This window comes from Mastigoproctus giganteus, chromosome 10 (assembly GCF_048544385.1).
Source record: "Mastigoproctus giganteus isolate SK-2022 chromosome 10, ASM4854438v1, whole genome shotgun sequence".
NCBI lineage: Eukaryota > Metazoa > Arthropoda > Arachnida > Uropygi > Thelyphonidae > Mastigoproctus > Mastigoproctus giganteus.
The window spans coordinates 75,982,849-76,004,557 of NC_143584.1; the positions used below are offsets into that span (position 1 = coordinate 75,982,849).

General features: G+C 37.6%; 1 protein-coding gene across 2 annotated transcripts in view; it reads left to right on the forward strand.

Moving 5' to 3' along the window:
* The window catches only part of LOC150079095 (translocon-associated protein subunit alpha-like), a 175,846-nt gene extending 155,394 nt beyond the window's left edge, over positions 1–20,452 (forward strand). For both annotated transcript variants that reach the window (XM_090382767.1, XM_090382768.1), the window contains exon 9: positions 20,227–20,452. In XM_090382767.1, the coding sequence (XP_090238893.1) occupies positions 20,227–20,339 (113 nt within the window). In that variant the 3' untranslated portion in view covers positions 20,340–20,452. The remainder of the gene's footprint in view (positions 1–20,226) is intronic.
* Positions 20,453–21,709: the final 1,257 nt, after the last annotated feature.

Genomic DNA, 21,709 nt, shown 5'->3' on the forward strand with positions numbered 1-21,709 from the left:
ACAGTGTTCAGCATTCTTAATTCCATCCTGACAAGATGACTTGATAGCTTTTCAACCTTTTCATTACACAATTTATTTTTTACCCCGTTAAAAAGAACAGTATGGACGGTGGATTTTTGGCTGCTGTAAAGGGATAAGTATTTTTTAATTTTTAACGTATTCTTCGTTATTTAACATAGTATATTGTGTGTTACGGAGATATTAAATAGGTTTAGTAGTGTTCGTTAGCTTCTTATTTTGAATTTAACCAGTGATTTTTGGAAGTTACGACTCCTGGCTTTGGCACCAATATTGTTGAACTAGCTGCCATATTGTAGTCGATAAGAAATAGCTTAACGTATATATATATCTTGAACTGATAGCGAAGGTATAAAGTAAAACTAGATAGCGTAATACGAAGCACTGTATTAGGAATCTGTTAGCTTATTATTGGCGTTGGCACCAATATTGTTGAACTAGCCGCCATATTGTAGTCTATAAGAAATAGCTTAGCGTATATATATATATATATATATATATCTCGAACTGATAGCAAAGGTAAAAAGTAAAACTAGATAGCATAATACGAAGCACTGTATTAGGAATCTGTTAGTTTATTATCAATTAATCAAAAATATTATTAATCTTATTAAATTTCATTGTTAATTAAATTGTATTTAAACGGAAATCATGACCCAGACTAGAGCTGTGAAGCAAAAATCACAGACTAGTGAGAGTGCTGTGGCTCGGGGGAGAAAAGAAGGGGGCAATTCTCCAACGCATCAGTCTCAAAAAATGTGTGAAATGTTTGCCGACCTTTCTAAAACAGGGCATGATCTAGCCAAGGAGGATGCCTTCGTGTGTGCTAGGTGTCTGGAGTGTCAAGAAATTAGGCGCCAACTCAGCGTTCTGATGGGCATCTATGAGAGCTTGAGGTGTAGGGTAAATGCCCTCGAAGAAATTAATGAGGGGCCCATCAGGCTCTCAGCTGCCCAGCTCAACGAGAGACCTCACTCCTGTGCATCACGCAACACAGAGGCAATCTCCAAGGCAGAATGTGCTGGTCCCAAAGGAACTAGTTATTGTTGGTGACTCTATTGTCAGGGAGACTGGGAATATACTATGTAAGAAGGATAGGTGGAATAGGACCAGGGTATGTCTGCAAGTGGCAAAAGTTGATGACATTGTAGAGCAGATATCATCTTTTCAGGGCACAAAAGGTGACATTGTTGTACACGGAACTAATGACATTAAGAGTAAGAGATCTGCAGATTTACTCAACAAGTACAGGTTAATGTTGAAAAAAAGTTGCGAGTTAGGGTTGAATGTGAAAGTGTCTGCAATTCTACCCAGACACGATAGGAGGGAGTATATGATGAGAGCCTTGTTGATTAATTTGGCCCTGGAGAGATTGTGCAAGGCTCAAGGGGTAGAACTTTTTTCAGCCTGGTCTGTGCTTGTTGACAGGAGAGACTACTTCTACAGGGATCGGATACACTTAAATAGAAAGGGTGCAAAACTATTTGCTGATGCTATCGAGGCAGTGTTAGGTGGGTCGGAAAACTGCTAGCATGAGGGGATACATAGACTAAAAGGTTAACAGTGGCCGTAGGCAGAGGCAAAAGTGATTCTTGCACTGCTTCTATTAGAATGGGCAGCAGACTGGAAAGCAAGGTAATGGGGATTTCCAGGACTGCTGGGAGTCATAGTGGAACAAGTAAATATATGGGCTGTGTTAGGGTGGCTAGGAGCAGGAATAGGTGCATATATACTCGCATGTACACCAATGCTAGGAGTATAGTTAATAAATATGATGGGCTTGAAGTGCTAGTCAAAATATCAAAGGTAGATATTGTTGGGATATCAGAGACGTGGTGTCACACAGATATAGGCAGTGCAGAGTTGGAATTTGGGGAGTACAATGTGTGTAGAAAGGATAGACAGGACAGGACAGGACAGGAAGGGAGGAGGGGTTATGCTGTTAGTTAAGAAACAAAAAATCTAAGGAAGTGCATCCAATTGATGCTGGTGGGCAATGCAGTGTTGAGTCAGTTTGGTGTGAAATAAGCACTGGGAAATGAAAAATGAGAGTAGGTGTGTGTTATAGGCCTAATGAATCTGATGAGTATAATGAGCAATTGTGCAGAGAAATAGAGTGGGCCAGTAAATCAGAATGTCTTATAATGGGAGATTTTAACTTTCCAGGTATTGACTGGAACTTGTGGTTGGTCACTCGCACACTAGCAAGACTTTTGTGGATTTATTGAATGACTGTTTTCTACAGCAACATATTCGAGAGGCAACCAGAGGGAGTAATACTTCCTCTGGTTGCCTCTTTTGAAACTTTTGGAAATTTTACAATACAAGGTACTATCCAGAAGTTCCCGAAATGTATTTATAAAATAAATTAGACTCATTCTGGGTCTTATTCGCCACTGTCACCTTCAAAGTAGTCCCCTTGAGAGTGTAAACACCGATCCCAGCCCTTCTCCCATGATTTGAATGCATCCTAAAAGCCCTTCATCATAGTCGTCTGCGCTGTCAAATCTTCGACATTTCAGCTTGATTTTCATTCTTGGGAAGAGGAAGAAGTCGCAGGGGGCTAAGTCTGGGAAATAAAGGGTGTGTGTGATTATTGTCATGTGTTGGATGCCAAAAACTGCACCACAACGAGATGTGTGTGGGCCGGCATGTTGTCATGATGAAGGATCCAGTTCTTTGTGTGGCACTTCTGTGGATGTTTCCTCCTGATGGCTTCCCTTAACCACTTCAGGACATCACAGTAGAACTTCACATTGCCAGTCTGGCCAGGAGGGACGAATTTCTTATGGATAATCTTGTCAATGTCCAAAAAACAGATGAGCATGGACTTCACATTGCTCCTCGCTTGTCGAGCTGATGATGGGCTCTTCCACTGGGATGATTGTTGCTTGGTTTCTGGGTCATACCCATATACCCAACTCTTGTCACCACCACAGAAAGGAAGTTTTGATTACTCCTGGCCTGTCCTTGAAGATCTCTGCTAACTTCATGTGTTCTTGCTTTTTGTCTTCACTCAGTAACCGTGGCACGAAGTTGGTTACAATCCTTCTCATGTTCAACTCGTCTCACAAAATATTCTGACACGTGCTGTACAAGTCCTACAATGCCACAAATGTCGTGGATGGTTTGGCTGCAGTCTTCACGGATTGCCGCCCAAACTTTTGCAACGTTTTCCTGGGTGGTGTTCGATGATGGATGCCCAGAGCAATCATCATCATCAACCAACATTCAATTGTTTTTAAAATGGTTAAACTAGTAGTAGGCCTCTATCTGGTCTAAAGCAGTCTCCAAAAACTTGTTTAAACTTCTTATGCGTTTCTGCTGCTGTATCGTTAAGAAGGAAACAAAACTTGATGCAAGCACGTTGCTCTCTCACATCAGCCATCGCAAGCTATGTTTGTGAATTGGGATCACATTTGCACATCTCCAGTCCATGGGTACCTCCCCTGAGTGAGTCCAAAGAAGCTTTCATAATTATGGCTAAGCGTTTGCTTACTTTCTTTGCTGACTGCTTTAATATAACTGGATAGATCCCGTCCACCCCGGATGTCTTTTTTATGTTTATCTTCAACAATTTCTCCTCCACTTTCCTCTCAGTTATTACAAAATCATCTAGCTCACTGCCAGAGGTTAACTCACCTCTGGCATTCCCCACCCTGAATAACTCCTCATGGGTGAATGTAGATACAAAATACTCATTTAGTTTCTTAGCCACCTGAGCAGGATCATCAACAGTTGAACCATAAATATCCAGTGGACCAATCTGATTCATACCTTTTCTTCTTGAGTTTACATAGATAATGAACTCTTTGTTGTTTTTCTTTGCATCCTTTGCCAAGGATTTCTCATAATCTGCCTTTGCCTGCCTAATCTCCTTTGTGACTTGGTTACAGAACAGCTTATAATTATCATAGGCTTCCATGCCACCCATTAATTTATATGTATCCCATGCATTTTTCTTCTCTGCCATATGTCTCATTAGTTCCTCTGACATCCATTTAGGCCTAAACCTGAACAGTATTTCTTAGTTGGTATGTAAAACCTAGTAGTTTCCAAGATAAATTCTTTGAATGCTTCCCATTTTGAATTTGCTGTTTGTAACATTATCAGTTGGTCCTGCCATATAGAATTTAAATACTGTCTCAGACCACCATAGTTGCCTTTACGAAAGCAAAAATCCTTCCCTTTACTCCTGATGGTAGTTACCTCTATGAGTAAATCCCACTTCAGCACATTGTGATCACTGCCACCTAGTGATTCCTTTATCTGCAGATTCTTAATGCATGAAGACTCACTACTGATAATCAGATCAAGAGTATTACTCCCTCTAGTTGCCTCCCGAACATGCTGATGTAGAAAACAATCATCCAATAAATCCACAAAAGCCTTGCTAGTGTTTGAGTGACCAACCCACAAATTCCAGTCAATATCTGGGAAATTAAAATCCCCCATTATAAGACACTCTGATTTACTGGCCCACTCTATTTCCCTATAGTTTCTTATTATACTCATCAGAGTCATTAGGCCTATAGCACACTCCTACTCTCAATTTTGATCTCCCAGTGCTTATGTCACACCAAACTGACTCGACACTGCACTGTCCAGCAATGTCGACTGGCTTCACTTCCTTGGATTTTATGTGTTTCTTAACTAATAGCATAATCCCTCCTCCCTTCCTATCCTGCCTGTACACATTGTACTCCCCAAATTCCAGTTCTTCATTCCTTATATCTGTGTGACACCACGTCTCTGATATCCCAACAATATCTGCCTTTGATGTTTTGAGCAATACCTCAAATTCATCAAATTTATTTACCAATCTCCTAGCATTGGTGTATGTGCAAGTATACATGCACCTGTTCCTATTCTTAGCTACCCTAACACAACCCATGTGTGTGCGGGCGCCTCCGTAGCCAGGTGGGAAGGAGCAGCAGTGTGCAGCACACGCTTCTTGATTAGACCGGGGTTCGAGCCCGTCACCACCAAATACGGAGGATGCGGAAAGGTCAGGGACTGACCACCGCATATCCCGGAGCAATATGGCCTTAGTTGCTAATGCTCCTAAAAAACCAAACAACAACAACAACCCATGTCTTTACTTGTACTGCAATGATTCCCAGCTGTCTCTGAAATACCCTGCATCTTGTTTTTGGAAATAGAGGATGAGTATACTATATGCGGGACCTGTTAATAAAAATATTCATTGCGTTGCATTGTTCTTCACAAAATTTCATATAACTCCGTTCACTGTATATATAGATTTAAAAGCTGGGGGTGCTGCAGTTCCGCAGTGCCTACCAACGAGCCACCCTTGCTAACAATACAGGCAAAGCCTGCATGGATTGTCAAGATACTGCATTAAAACTACATTTAATCCATGAATTTCTGTTTTCCATACAAATTGTATTGTAAAAAGAAATAATAATTTCTTTTTACCATACAATTTTCTTTTTATTTGGAGTGGCTCAAAAAATCTCTCTGAAAGAAGTGAATATAAAATTTCATGACAATCCATCCACTGGGAGTCAAGTTGCTACATGCAAACAGATGGACAGGCATGGTGAAGACAGTAAGTACTTAGCATATATATATATATATGCAAATGCACCTAACAATATGAGGCCTAGGGAACCCTCAGGGACTCCTCTAATAACAGTAGTCCAGAAAGAGTTGTATCCATTAATAACATTTTCTGTCTTCTACCATGCAACCATCTCTTTATCCATAGCAGTAACTTGCCTTTGAAGCCACATTGCTCCAATTTATACAGCAGTCTTTCACGTGGAACAGTAGCAAGAGCTTTACTGAAATCTAAGTAAAATCCAAGTATATGATATCAAAATTATTTCTTGCATCCAGTTCCTTTGTTACTGCATCATAATAACTAATCTTCTTGGTCACACAAGGTCTCCCCTTGACAAATCTGTGCTTCAGTTGTTGTATAACTGCATTCCTGTCAAAAATCGTGCATTGTTTCTATAATCATTAACTCCATTATTTTTCTTGTAACAGAAGTCAAGTTCATTGGTTTGTAATAATCACTTCGCCCTTTGATTCCCCATTGTGAATAGGGAAGACATTTTCACATCTCCAATTTGTAGGAATTGCCTCTGAATCCAAGGATGCTCTCTTAATGCTTAGATTGTTTAGATCTCTTATTGCTTAGATTTCTAAAATTTTACATCACTTCACAGGTTTTTGTAGTTGCCCATTATATATATATATATATACTACAATTTAATGAAGTAGTATGACACGATTTGTTATATTTCCTAAAAATTTTTGCATGTGCTGATAGCAGTAATGTTGGGGAAGGTTAACATATTCAACCTTGTCTGTCTACCCCCTCTTTCAGTAATGGAAAAACAGTTTATCTGCATTTTGTTGCATATCGTCTGTTTTTTTTCTGTGTTTTTCTTGCCAATGTATTGTTAAAATGTTTAAGCAGAAGCAAAGTAAGTCTGGATCATCCTGACAATTTCTGTTACATGTGTGGATATTTTAAAACAAAAATAAAATCTAGTATTGCTAAACATTCATGTTCATTGTACTTTGGTTGCGATCTTAGTGATTAGGAAAACTTAGGCCCCGCATGTGTGCTCTGTTATATGCACCACAAGTCTGAGGATGTTCAATTTTCCCATAACTGGGAAAATTAAAAGTATTATATGAGGGGTGTTCAATAAATTATCTACCTAAGGTATTTCCCATAGTTATATTTCAGTGATTCATGATTTATTATGTTCCTACATAACTTGAATCATACTAATTTTGAAACTACTACGTTTTTAGGTTGGGCTGTTGTAACAGAAAGAAGGAAGACACCTGTATCAAATTATGGATTTGCTGAAATTGGAGCATTGTTCAGTCATCAAGTTTCTCACCAAAGAATAAAATGGGCCAAAGGCCATTCATGAAAGGATGGTTGCTGTGTATGACAATAGTGCACCTTCAGAATACCAGGTGAAATTCTGGTCAAAACAATTCAAGTGGGCCAAGTGTGCCAAGCTGTGGAAACCCTTGTGCTGCTGAATGACAGATGTTTAAAGGTGTCCCAAATCTCTAGGGAATGTGACATCTGCAGGAACAGTTATAACCATCCTCCATAAACATTTGGGGATGACTAAGGTCAGTACAAGGTGGGTCACCAGATTTCTGACCCCTGTGCAGAAGCAATTCAGGGCATGGTGTTGAGGAGAATTTAGAGCTTTATGGAAGGGATCCTGAAACTTTCATCTGCAAAATTGTTATGGGTGATGAAACATGGCTTCATCACTGGGATCCTGAGACCAAGAAAGAATCAATGCAATGGAAGCAGAAGGGTTATTTCCCACCCAAAAAATTTACTATGGAACACAAGCAGTCACTGGGCAGTCATATACATTCCTACTGTTCAATATAAGGGATGTCATTAAGGAAAAACACCATGGAAAACTTTCCAGAGATGTGCTGCTTCTTCAGGACAATGCACAGGTCACATGCTGTTGTTGCTGCTGCTTTGAAAGACTGTGACTATAGTCTGGATCTGGCCAAGAGTGACTATTTCCTGTTTCGGCACCTCAAGAAAAACTTATGTGGATGTTGCTTTGCTGATGCTAATTAACTGAAGTCTGCTATTGCTGTGTTTTTTGATGGACAGGACAAAGAATTTTATTTGTCTGGTATTTCCTCATTGCCAACAAAGTAGAACAAGTGTATTGAAGTTCAGGGAAGTTACACTGAAAAATAAAACCAGATGTTTGCCTCTATTTCATTTCCTTCGTAGGTAGGTAGATAATTTATTGAACACCCCTCATACCTTTTGCTGTTCATGTGTTGTGGCAATAATCACACAACCAAATTGACGGTTGCTATTTCTGCACGATATATCAAAATATGGTATATAGTATATCAAAAATGTCAGTTTTTTAAAAATATTTTGTTGTATGAAGATGGTTGCTTCTGTAAAGATGTTAGTGGTCTTTTGAAGGAACTGGATGTTGAACATAATCCTGTGAATGACAGTATATTTATTGATGCCTCAAAATTAAGTTCAAAAGCAGTTTTTTTCTGCACAATGGAAATGCATTCCCATCAGTCCAAGATATTGAGTGCAATAAAGTACCCATGCTTGCTTGGAGTGTCTGTGGTAATCTTAAGGTAATAGGATTACCCACTGGTCTACAGAGATATTTCATAAAATACTGCTGTTGTCTATGTTTGTGGGACAGCTGTGTAACAGAAAACATCATATTGCAGCAGTGAAAAAAAGAGAGAGGAATTTTTATCAGGAAGTAATATAAAATGTATTCCACTTGTTGAACCAAAAAAGGTTGTTCTTCTACCTTTGATTATAAACCTTGAATTAATGAAGAATTTTAAAGCTTTGTATAAAAAAAGGAAATTTATTCTGCTATCTAAGGGATGTGTTTCTCAATTTAACAGATGCAAAACTGAAAGAAAAATTTTCATTGGGCTCCATGTGAACTCCTAAAAGATAATTATTGGAAGAAAATTAAAGTAAGGAAAGAAGATAATTATGAATTTCTGATGTCAACTTTACTGAAATGTTATAAAGATATCTTTGAAAATGAATCTCTGAATGTCTTTGAAAATTCATTTTCTTCATTCCCATCACAGTATTTTCCCCTCAAAATTTGGGTTGGGAGACCTAAGTGATGAGCAAGGGGGAGTGTTTTCATCAAGACATATTCATAATAGAGAAGTGGTAGCAAGGTTGCTGGGGTATTGCTATAGTGGGAGATTACTTGTGGTTTCTTAAGAGGGAAAGCAAAATGGACTATAAGAAGAACCCTGAGTGAGCAACATTTCTAAGAAAATAGCATCTATGTAGTACATTATATGTTTGATTAAAGTACAGTGCAACCTCAATGTAATGCGCCTCTTCAAACCGTGCTTTCAGATGTACTTCGGATAATAGTGTCCCCCAAAATGAATTATGAAAAAAGTAGCAGTGCATTCAAAGAGCTAGAAATTTAATATTGGAAACTGGAAAAAGTGAATACTGTATATACTTATATCTACTGTACATCCTACTATTGTATTTCCAAGAGGGGAAATTAGCTAGAAATGGACTGTATGTTTGCTTTGATATATTCAGTATTCAGTTGCAGAGTAATTTTTGTAAACAGGATTTGTTCGATTACTGTGAACACCCAGTTTTATTCAGCTAGAGATGCAGTAAAAGAGTTCATCAGTGGAATGCCAATTGCAAACAGCTGCCTCTGGAGGGGAATACAGCTACTGTATGTGGGGTGTGTTACATTAGTTACAAAGTAAATTTTTGTAAACAACAGCACATGACATCTTTTATTTGATTAGACAGCAAAAACTGCTAAGGGCTAAACTAGAAAAAAATATACATGTGACTTCACTTTGGCACTATGATAGACCGGACAGTTTAGTTTTCTCAAAATATGGTAAGTTCTAGGGCATTAGAAATAAATACATGGCAAAATTAGAAAATCAGTAAGATTGAAGTAATGGCCACCAAAAGAAAAAAATTATACAGTTGAAGAAAAGTTAAACATTATCAAAAGCATTAAGTGGCGAAACAAAATGTAGTATATTTTCATGTGTAGAATTCCAGATTTGCAGTTGGATGAAAGAGGAAGAAAAAATTGTATTCATTTGTATACTCCATAGAAGATGAAGTAGGCCTCCAAAGAAAGAAAACTAGACTTTGTAAAAACAATGATGTGTAATTTCTGTAGAAACCTCTTGTTTTTACAAGAGGTTTCTACAGAAGTTCAGTGAGAAATACCAATAAATGGGGTAATTTTGAAAGCACAGGTGCTTAAATTTCATTAGCTACTTGGTGAAGATGATGATACATTTAAAGCTTCTTGAAGGGTGTTTTTGGAAATGGAAGGCTTGTCATGGTATATCCCAGATTAGTCTTGTAGGCGAATCTGCATTTTGGTGACATCACAGCAGCAGAAGTGTTTCCTGAATTTCTGCATAAGATGATTCAAGATGGTAAATTCACAGATGACCAGTTTGACAAAACAGCACTGTGCTATAAACTTCTACCCTGACAAGTCAGTTTTTTTTTTTTTGATTTGGTAGTTGTTGGTGCATCGGCTTCTGTGGCCATATTGCACCTCCCAAGGTTTTTGCAGTACTTTGATCCAAGCCCGAGGCGGGAATCGAACCCGCGACCTTTGGGTTGCCGGGCAGGTACTTTACCCACTCGGCTAGCCCGGTCGGCGACAAGTCAGTGGATATTAAAAAGGCACCCAACAAAGCGGGCATGAAACTAACAAAGAGAGAATTTACTGTGTTATTGTGCACAAACAAGACTGGAAATCACAAGCTCAAGTCATTTTGCATTAGTAAGGGTGAAATTTATAAAACTAGCTCCAATGCTTGGATGATATTTTTGCTTCATGGTTCGAAAGATGGCAGAAATGTGACTCTGATCTTGCCATTGATAGATGGCAAGGTCAATCAGATTTCTGCCAAGAAACAACTGCAATTAATTCAGCACATGGATCAGGACATTTTTCAAACTTTCAAAACCTACTGTCATGATGAGCTACTTGCTGGTGTTGTGAACTCAGAAATTCAAGTTTAGATTTCTTGAAACATTAACATTGAAAGAGACATTGCATATAAAATTGGATTATCATGGGAGAAAGTAAGCTCAGCAGCAATTCAGAGCTGCTGGAAAAAATGTATTGGAAAAGATGATCACTAATAATGACCTTGAATTAGCAGCATTTTCAGAACAAGAAGCAAAGGCTGCTTATAGCATACTTAGTGGAACTCTTGGAGCAAATGACCTGGCTGCTTGGATTGAGGTAGATGCAGAAGCTCCAGTTGCACATTACCTGAGCGAGGAAGAAATTGAAGCCTCTGTGAACAATGGGAAGACAGTTGACAAACGGAAGGCAAGTGACATAGGGAGTAACTCAGATAATGTTGATGACTCACGTAAGGAAAATGCACCAGAAATTAACAAAGTGCATGAAAACGTTGAGATGGCATGGTTACAATGTCAGAGTAATAGTAAATATCTTAATTTATTGCATCTGATCACTATTAAGAATTATATACCAAAAAAATACTGTCATCAGTTCTGGCAAACTAAGCTTTGAGCTATATGCATGATGGAAAGCACTATAAAACTTTTTTGCATAACCAGTGCTCAAATCAGTTCACTTGCAATAGCTGAATGGACAGGATCCCATGGGTTTCCAACGAAGTATGATTGTAGTGTTTTAGCAGGTAATGCATAGAGGACAACTGCACTTGCTAAGTGCGTTCAAAGACTGCATTTTAGTTTTTAATGAATAGAAAAACTCTTGGAAAGTAACTGAAGATGGTAAAAGTGCTTGATATATGCTGAGAATTATGGAGTATAATTGTCTCCATATGACAGAACAATTGGACAGACAACTTGAGTGGTCGAGACCTGCTAATTTTCGTAAAATCGGACAAATGCTAATAATTTATTGTAATTTTTCCTTGTAGAGGATCTGCAATCTCATTATGGGTTTAAAATAAACTTTGTGGATTTTTTTGAAAATGGTAGTATAGATTATTTTTGGAAATTTTAAAGGAATATTAGATTTTAGGAATATTATACATTTTATTTTAAGGCAAGAGAAAGCTCTTATCCGGGGTTTTCTTCAGGAGCGGCTGCATCTGGGTGAGGTGTAATTCAAAGGTGTTGAAATTGCTATTATATGGTAGGGGGATGAAGGAAAAAGCTAGCTTTTGTCCTAAATCCTTGCATGGGGAATAATTGTAGGCATGAAGGGAAATTACGATTTTATGAAAATTAGCAGATCTCGGGCACTCACGTTGTCTGTCCAACTGTCTAATAAAGTTTCGAGACTTTAGGAGCCCCACATATTTTTTACTCTCTATGATAGAACAATTGACCTCTGCATTTAATGCAGAGGTTAAATGAATCTACATCAGAATCTGCATCATACGATGAACCATACAAAAGATGCACTACTGGATTAGGATTTTATTTTGGCTGAGATCAATTATTTTATAGAAATACTGGAGGCTAGTTCTGGTCTCATGAGTTGAAATTTATGCTTTCATCATCAGTAGAAGAGTGCACATGTGGAGGAAACCACAAGGCATTGGAACTGTTGTGTAATTACAATACAGGCTGTTAGAAGAAGTGTAATGGAGTAGGGTATGTTTTAATGGCATACTTTTAGTTCCACTGGAGGGCACCATGAACATCAGAGCATATTTGAACATTGTTGCAGATAAAGCACTCCTGAAGTGTTGCATGTCTGTCCCAGCACTCTTGTTTGTGCTCCATCCCAGCACAAACAAAAGTGCTTTCAAAATGACATTGCAACTATTCAGCATATGAAATGTGTGAAAAGTAGTTTTAGAAACATGAAAACAACCCCAAGCCCTGACCAGCTGTCCTATTGAGCATCTGTGGAATGAACTGGAAAGGTATGTTTGTAGCACACAGTCCATGGCCATATCACTGCAGGACTGTTTTATTACGAGTAGTTCATCTTTATACAGGTAGCCCTCGATTTACGCCAGGATTAGGTTCCTGGGGGAGCAGATTCTGGGCACCAAAAATTTTACCTACCCTTTTCAATACTGGTATATTTAAAGCAAAGAAATAAACTTTTTTAATTAAAAAAAGCGTTTTATTTTTTACCTACATAAATATAATAGTACATACATGTAAATAAAAAAATAAATTAAAACATTTTGACAGTGGCATAATGCTGAAGTTTCAGTTGGCTTTTGAAGGTCCTGGTTGAGAAGATTGCTTTTATTTCTTCCTCCTTTCTTTAAGAATTTCCAAATAAGGGCTCAGGGTTGATATGACACCCCTTTTAACTGTGGCATTCCTCTTCCAGTTGTGATTAATGTCACAGAGCTCATTAGTGAGGGACTCTACACTTGCAAGGATCTGCTGTAGATCACTAGTTTTCATAATTTTTAGAGGAGAGTCTTCTTCTTTCTCTTCCTCCTGCTGCATGGCTTTTCAAGAGCTCAGTTACATCTTTAACTGTAACTTCTTCTCACCCTGCCTCTTGTGCCAGCCTGTTGATGTCTTCTACAACATTCTGTTGTAGCTCGAATCCTCTGAAGTAGGGCTTACAATACCGGTCAAAATCTTAATCCAGTATTTCGGTATTTTTAATTTATGAAACCGGGATACCGATATTCCAAAAAAACATTTTTCTCAATAAATTTCGATTACAATTAGGTGCAATAAGGTAAGGAAAAAACAAGTACTGTAATTACTTGAATTCGTTTTAAATAAAATTTTATTGCAATAATAAATATTCTGAGAAAAATTATTAAAATACAGTTATTCTAAAAACAAAAAAAATACATATTGTTACTGCAAAGTTTAGTTATGTTTAAGCATCCACACTACCTGTCCGAATAAAGTGAGCTCTTAAGTAACATAAGCAATCAATAGTATGATTGTTTAAAATGAATCTAATTTTGGTACATACAGTATTTGATTAGCAGCAGAAAATGCCCTTTCGGATTCTATTCTGGCACTATTGTACTGAGATAATCGTAGATGATCTCAGTCCATATTTTCTAGGCTTTGAACTTTTTTTAGCTTCATTAATTTCCAACTCAAGTTCATCTTTTAAAATCTCATTGGAGTCAGGCAATTTCTTATTTTGGAAAGAATTTGCAGAACACTGATGTTCTGTTCCATGTTTGAATTATGTTCATCATTTTCTGAAGGAGAAAGGCGTTTTATTCAGCGAAGTATAATTTTCACTATAGTATCTTTACTGAGTCTGGGAGAGAGCAAAGAGTGGGGATAAGGAATAAAGAAAAGAGTACAGTTAAGGAATTCTTCACATATATACAGCAGGCCCCGTTATAACGCGGTTTGCTTTACACTGATTCGCTATAACGCTGTTCTTATATTATAACCTGTGTCTGACTATAACGCTGTCACAGATCACTATAACGCTCTTTTACAGATTGCATTTTTGGCATATTTAACGAAATCGTTTCGTTTGATGGAGTCGATAGCTTGAAAATGAATAGCAAAACAGCATTAAAACGTTTCCCACGCCGACTTGAGAAATTTTCTCACGCTCAGTGAAATTTTCTCGCACGCTAATTTAATTGCAGTACAGTCACTTGTTACGTAGTTCCGAGATCGACATTTTAAAAAATTATCAAGTGTATTGCTTATAATATTTGCGTTATATGCATTTATCCGAAGTCTAGTCATCACTCAGTACAGTATTAGACGTTGTGCGTAACGGATAGTTTACTTGAACATTGTATCATAATTAATGCAACCAACGCAGTTACATTTTCGAAGAGTTAATAATGGTCGATAAGAATGAAAAAGCAACGTCTGAGGCAGTACGAAGACTATAAATGTAAGAAAAAGACTGAATTTGAAAATTAAATTAGATGTTTTAAAGCGAATCGATTCCCGTGAACAACCGGATGTGTGCCATAATTTAAGACTTGCAAGTTTAACTGTAAGAACAATTATAAAAAAATAAAGAATTAATTTTAGCAGAGGGAAAGATAGCTGTTCCACTGCAAGCAACTAGGGCTAGGCCGGCTATTAGGATTGAAATTGAAAGAATTTAACTAATTTTATTGAAGATAATATCCAATGCAGAATTCAGTTAAGCTAAATATTATTAAAAAAAAAAAAAAAAAAAGAGAGAGAGAGAGCTTAGCCAATATGATGATCTGAAGAAAACTCACCTAAAAAAAAAAATGTGGAACCATTTAAAACTGGTAAGGGCTGGTTGAATAGATTTAAAATCTAGGGAGAAGCCGCAAGTGCAGATCAAGGAGCCGAAACTTTCAAAAAAGAACTTGTTAAAATTATTGAAGAGGGATATTATGTGTTATACTTCTCAACAAGTTTATAACATAGATGAAGCAGGACTTTTGTGGAAACGAATGCCTAAAAGAAGTTTCATATTGAAAGAAGCAAAAAAACATGCCAGGTTTCAAAGCGGCGAAGGATCGGGTGACTTTATTGTGTGTGGTAACGCTGCGGGGGATTTAAAATTAATACCCCTTTTAGTTTATTTAGAAGAGGGCCAAAGTTCAACCCAAAATCGACACATTTTTCATGATTAAATTCATCAATTAAATCAATTAAAATAAATTTAGATCAATTAAATTCATGATTTTAATTGGAATTTTAAGTTTAATTTGATACGTAAATAGTTACTACATAATTATATACGTACGCAATGCAGAATATTTTATATGTACAAATATTTGAATATTAAATATTTTCACCAACATTTGTGCATCTTTTCGCTACCGTTTATTATTGATTAGGAAATATCCTATGGCACCGACCGCAACTTACAAATACGTTACCTTACAGGAATGCGGAGCTCGCTTAGCGCAGATTCAGGTAGCGCTCTGTTTTTCTGGAACGAATTATCAGCATTAAGCAGGGGTCACCTGTAAATGCAAAGAACAGAAGGACAAATCAGATTGGACCCTTATGTAATGGACGTGGGATAGTATTAGATACCATAGCTGAAGTTGCAGATGAACTCAACAGTTACTTTGCATCGATATTTACATAAAAAAAACCCCTTTGTGTCAATAAGATATTATGGAAATGAAGTTGAAAAAAAAAATGTAATTAATGATATTGAAATTTCAAATGATTATTTAATGAGAAAACTTTCGTGCCTATAGGCGAGTAAGGCTCCTGTGGTTGATGGCATATACCCTATAATCTTAAAGGAGGCAGCGAGTGCATTGAACCATTAAGGCTAGTTATGAGAGCATCACTGGATGCAGGAGAGATTCCGTTGGATTGGTTTAAATTGGAACATAAAGGCGGTTCTGAGTGTAACAGGAAATTACCGAACAGCCAGTCTAACTTCAGTAGTAGGGAAGATCATGAAGGCAATGATCAAGGGTGGAATTCAGGATCATTTAGATGGAAATGGAATTCTGTAGAATACACAGCATAGTTTTATAAAGGGAAAATCATGTTTAACAAATCTGGTTAGCCATTTTGACAGGTCAATAATGAGCTAGATTTAGGGAATAATTTTGACATTGTTTATTTGGATTTTAGCAAGGCATTTGACTCAGTCCCATATGAGTGGTTACTTTATAACTTGGAGCAGGCTGGAATCATAGGGAAAATCGCTAGAGGGATAGCTGGATGGCTTCAGGGCAGGAGGCAGAGGGTTGTGATAAATGGTTATTCCTCAGATTGGGTTGATGTAAGAAGTGAGGTCCCCCCCCCCCAAGGATCAGTATTGGGACCGTTGTTTTTGATTATCTTAAATGACATCTATGGAGGGTGTGAGGTCTAAACTTGCAGATGAAGTAAAGATCAGTAGAGTAGTTAATGATCGCCGCCAAGCAGAGCTTCTTCAGAGCAACCTAGATAGACTTCCGGGATGGACAGGAAAAGTGGCAGCTATGATTTATTTCAGCAAAATGCAAGGTCTTACACCTAGGGAACAGCAACCCCAGAGTAACTTGTACACTTGGAGTTGAAGTAAAGTCAGTAGTGGAGGAACGGGACTTGGGAGTTACGATATGGTCAGACATGAAGTTGTTCGAGAATTGTGGACAGGTTGCAATGTTGCATGGTATCCTATCAATGATTTATCGAACATTTGCTAGTAGAGATAACGACGTCATAATCACATAAAGGTGATTTTATAACATTATTTTTTTTAAATTAGTACCGAAAAACCGGTATTTGAATACCGGAAAAAAATGACCAGTATTCAGAATCTCGGTATTGTAAGCCCTATTCTGAAGTTATGCATGAGATCTGGGAGAAGTTTACGCCACACTCTATTTAGACAATTGAGTCACTTCTTGCCAGGCTGTGTTAATGTGATTGATGCGCTTTAAGACATTAAACGACTACCAATATTCTCTGTTGGACATGTCCATAGCTTTCACCATTTCTGTAAATATTTGCTGTAGGTAATAAGCTTTAAAGGTGGCTATTACCCCCTGGTTCATGAGTTGCAAAACTGATGTTGTATTAGGGGACATGTAGACGACATTAACTTTAAGAGGCATTTTGACTTCAACCAGATTTGTAGGATGTCCAGGGGCATTGTCCAAAAGAAGAACAGCCTTGGTTGGTAAATTTTCGTCATTGCAGAATTTGAGAACAGTAGGGCAAAACTAGTTGGTGTACCAATCCTGTGTCACTCAAGCCTTCTTGTTTGACTTCCAGTACACAGGCAACATGGCTTTGTGTAAGCCTTTCATAACACATGGTGTTTCTGAATGGTACACCAACATTAGCTTCAATTTTAAAGTGCCTGACACATTTGCTCCCAATAAAAGTGTTAGCCTGTCTTTTGACGCTTTAAATCCAGGAGCTGACTTTTCTTCATGTGCAATGAATGTTCTTGAGGGCAACTTTTTCCAGTAAAGGTCCATTTCATCAAGATTGAATGGTACTATGGCTTCAAACTCCGCAGGGAACGTGGCACCCACATCAACATATGCACTTTGCTGCCTTGCCGCTAATCTTCACACTTTTGCATTTGATTCTTGCTTTAAATCTCATGAACCAGCACTTTTCTTTCTTCTTTAAGTCTTCAAAAATTGACTTAGCCTTTTCAGTTATTACAGCTTGGGTCAAGGGAATGTTTTTTTGGTTCAAATCATCTACCCAAAGTGTCAATTGCTCCATTTTTTCCAAAAGCTTACTTCTGCTGTAACTTGTGTACACTTACTCTGGTAGCACTTTGTATCGATTGTTTTATTTTATCAGCATTGAGAGTAAATGGGTATGTAGTACTGGGATCCATTGCTTAAATAAATAAATACGTATGTCCAGTAAAGAATTTTTAATACACATTTAATTACAAATGGTTTGTAGCTTTCGAGGCTAAATGGGCCTCTTCGTCAGCAAATACTAACAGAATGGAGACATTAGAGACAAAAATTTAAAGGATACAGTTGTACACACAATGAGGCATGCTGGGCACGAGGTTGGCCATTCAACCACTAGATTGGTGTTCATTGTTGCTGCATGGACGTGTGTGGTTATGCTTCCAGCGCGTACCTAGTCTCAAAACAGTTGCCTCCAAGATAGGGTGTAGTCTCATTCCCTTGCTGCGGTTCCTAGTTCTTGAATTACATTATATTATTAAGTGACTCTAGCCAGAGTCACTGGCAAAAGTGTGGGGACTGGTCAATCACTTCATAGTCGCGCTTGGGATTAAGGTCATGGTGAGTCGACCAGAAGTGTTCTGCAATTGTCGATTGGTCAGCCTCAGCAAGGCGAATCGATCTGTCGTGCTCTGCAAGGCGGTCTTGAAGATGTCTCGAGGTCTCCCATATGTAGCAGTTGTTACAATCTTTGCAGGTTATGCGGTATACTACACCACTGTGCACAAGAGAGGGGTGACCAGAGTCTTCACGTTGGAAACCAAAGAATGCAAGTGTCTACCAGGTAGCTGCACACATTTAATGTTGTATTCTTGAAGGATTTTTGAAATCTGGCCTGACATGCCTGGATAGTAGGCAGTAGGTACATTGTCATGAGTTGGTGGTCTCAGGTGGATCGTGAGCTTGTGCGCTTGCAATAAGCATTTGTCCAATATATGAGGGACATCTTCACCATCATCCAATGTGGAACAGCTGCTACATAGGGCAGACACCTTCAAGACTGCCTTGCAGAGCACGACAGATTGATTCGCCTTGCCAACTGGCCAATCCGCAATTGCAGAACACTTCTGATTGACCCGCCATGACCTTAATCCCAACCGCAACTATGAAGTGATTGACCAGTCCCGACACTGGCTAGAGTCACTTAATATATCATGTAATTCAAGAACTATGAACCGTAGCAAGGGAATGAGACTACACCCTACCTTGGAGGCAACTGTTTTGAGACTAGAAAGCAATCACTCATGTCCATGCAACAACAATGAACACCAATCTAGTGGTTGAATGGCCAACCTTTGTGCCCATGCACAACTGTACCCTTTAAAATTTTGTCTCTAACATCTCTATTCTGTTAGTATTTGCTGACGAAGAGGCCTGTTTAGCTTCAAAAGCTACAAACCATTTGTAATTAAATGTATATTAAAAATTCTTTACTGGACGTGCATATTTATTTATATCAGCATTCTTCATAATTATAGTAATAGTTGATGGAGGGCAGCTTCCATTCTCCGAATAACATCCATCTTATTTTCCAATGTGATAGATTGACGTGCCTTTTTCACGCTTTCATTTGCACTAGTATTCATTGAACTTCTTTTACCAGAATGGAGACTTTTTATTCTATTAAATTAAATTCTTTATAATACAATTGGCAAAAACTGCACACGGCTATTGCTATTATTTAATTTATTAATAGCACAATTAATAAAAAAATGTTAAGTGTAATAAATTTCCAACATGTGTACATAGCATAAACAACCAACTGAATGCTTCACCGCATGAATCCTTACCTCCCGCTTCCACGAGGTAAGCTGGAAGCTTACTCGTCTCTGATACGGATGCGCTAATTGCTGATTAGCTCAGATTGTTCTTGATCACATGAACAGTGCATGATACAGTATGATGCCCATAAATTTTGTCTGACGATTTTAAACTTTCATTTGAAAAAAAAAAAAAATAATAATAATAATAAAAATGGCCTTGTGGTTAGTGACCGGCACTATTGTGAATCGGCACAAAACGAGGGCTACCTGTATTTTCAGAAATTTGACACCATTGTTAGAGCAGTGATTCAAATAAAATGTGGCCCTTTATGCTATTAGCTCATAGGCCTAATGAAGTGGCCAGGTAGTGTATATTGCCTTTCGAAAGTATGTATAGCCAACGTTTTCTCCTCCCCGACAGTATACTGTCCTAAATCATTTCAGTTTCAAAGTCGAATTTTGAACAACGTTCTTTAATTACAAATTACTGTATATATAGCAAGAACAGAGCACACAAAAAAACCCACTTTCTACCACATATTAATTATGCTCATGGATGGGGTGATCTGAAAAGGCTATTTTTTTTTTGGTATGCTTATTCCCATGATAGCAGTGCAATATTTCATTTGTGGAACCAAATGAATGATTAAGTATTTGATAAAGTTGAGCATTAATTGTTATTAGTGATTTAGCTTTTTTTTATAATCATAATACTTACTAGTTTTCTGCAGTACAGCTTTAAGCAGCTTGCTAATATGGACAGGTTAGTATTTTCCTAACAATAACATTGTTAATGTTTTATTTCCTGTAGACAAATCTCCACGAAGGTCACCAAGACAGGCTGCAAAAAAGTCACCAAAAGGTAACAAACAGTCTCCAAGAATGAGAAAAACAAAACGAAATAAAGGAGGTAGAGATGAATGATAATATCTAGATTTAACCAACCAGTGCCTTTGGTTTGTGCTGTGTATACATACAGGTGAAGTTGTACAAAAGAGAGAGGTGAATTTTATATATTTCATTGGCTTGTCAGTATGCTGGACTTATGCCAGGAATTGAAAAATCACACTGTTATTTTAATTTATTTCATTTTTTCATATTGACATTACAGTGAAGAGAGCTTCATTATGGTTTTCTCTAATTGGCACTAATAGTTTTAAGATTAAGGAGGACACAAATTCATTCTCATTGATTTTCTTCATAATCTGTCATAACCTATTAAAAATATGTTGCTTCTTATTATTAAGTACAGTCAGTCTTCATATAGCATGATAGTTGTGTTCCTAGAAACCCTCATGCAATGCAAAATAGTGCAATAGGCCCTATGGGAAAAATAGAGTTAGGTGCTGATCACCCAAGATTGAACACACATTTGTAACCAAAACATTACCAAACACAATAAATAATCATAATAAAATGTTCCGTTACATATCTTATTACGACTATTACGTAATAAAATATTGATAATGCTTTTGCTTTTATCATAAGCAAACTTGTTCTTTGTTTGATCTTCTATCCAAACAGATGACAGCCGTTCCATCTCTTCCAATTCTTTGTCTTGATCTAATGGATTTTGTTACACTTTGAGTTGTTCCTGCTATGAAAGTTTTTATTTTCTCTGCATTCTTTCTAATTCCTGGCATTGCCTCATTTAGGCCACTAGCACGTGCAATATCACATGGTCTTTCATTTCGCTCAGTCTTTCACAATTTCATATTTTTTTCTCTATCGACAGAGGCGGACTGGCTATAAGCCTTATTGGAGGAAATCCTGGTGGGTTGGAGGCCAGACGATGATGGAGGCTGGTGTGATTTTGGCCATAAACGCTAGTATGAGGCCAGTACAAATTTTCCCAGGTATGAATTTTTGACCGAGTCCACCTCTATTTATCAATATTGCTTTTCTTTTTCTCTCTGAATTCCTTTTCACACCTTAAGTATTTTACTCATTTTTAGGGAATAAAGCACAATTACAAAATGAGGAGGCACACTTGATACACATAAACAAAGTGTGCGCATGTAGCAACTGAATAAACTACACCGTAAAGGCAGAGACACATCATAACACCTCACTAGCTCACATTTTACTAAAGTACATTTCTGGGGATTACTACCATAAAACAAAAACAATTTCCAGTTGCGTTTTTGTTAGTGGAATCTGTTACAAACGGGTAGTAAACTCGATCTAATTGCATTTGCACTAATACTGATAGCTGGAATTGTGTGGGTTTTTACGTTATTATGATGAAATGTGTTTCCCCTTCACCGATATAAAAAACATGAATACATTTTTAG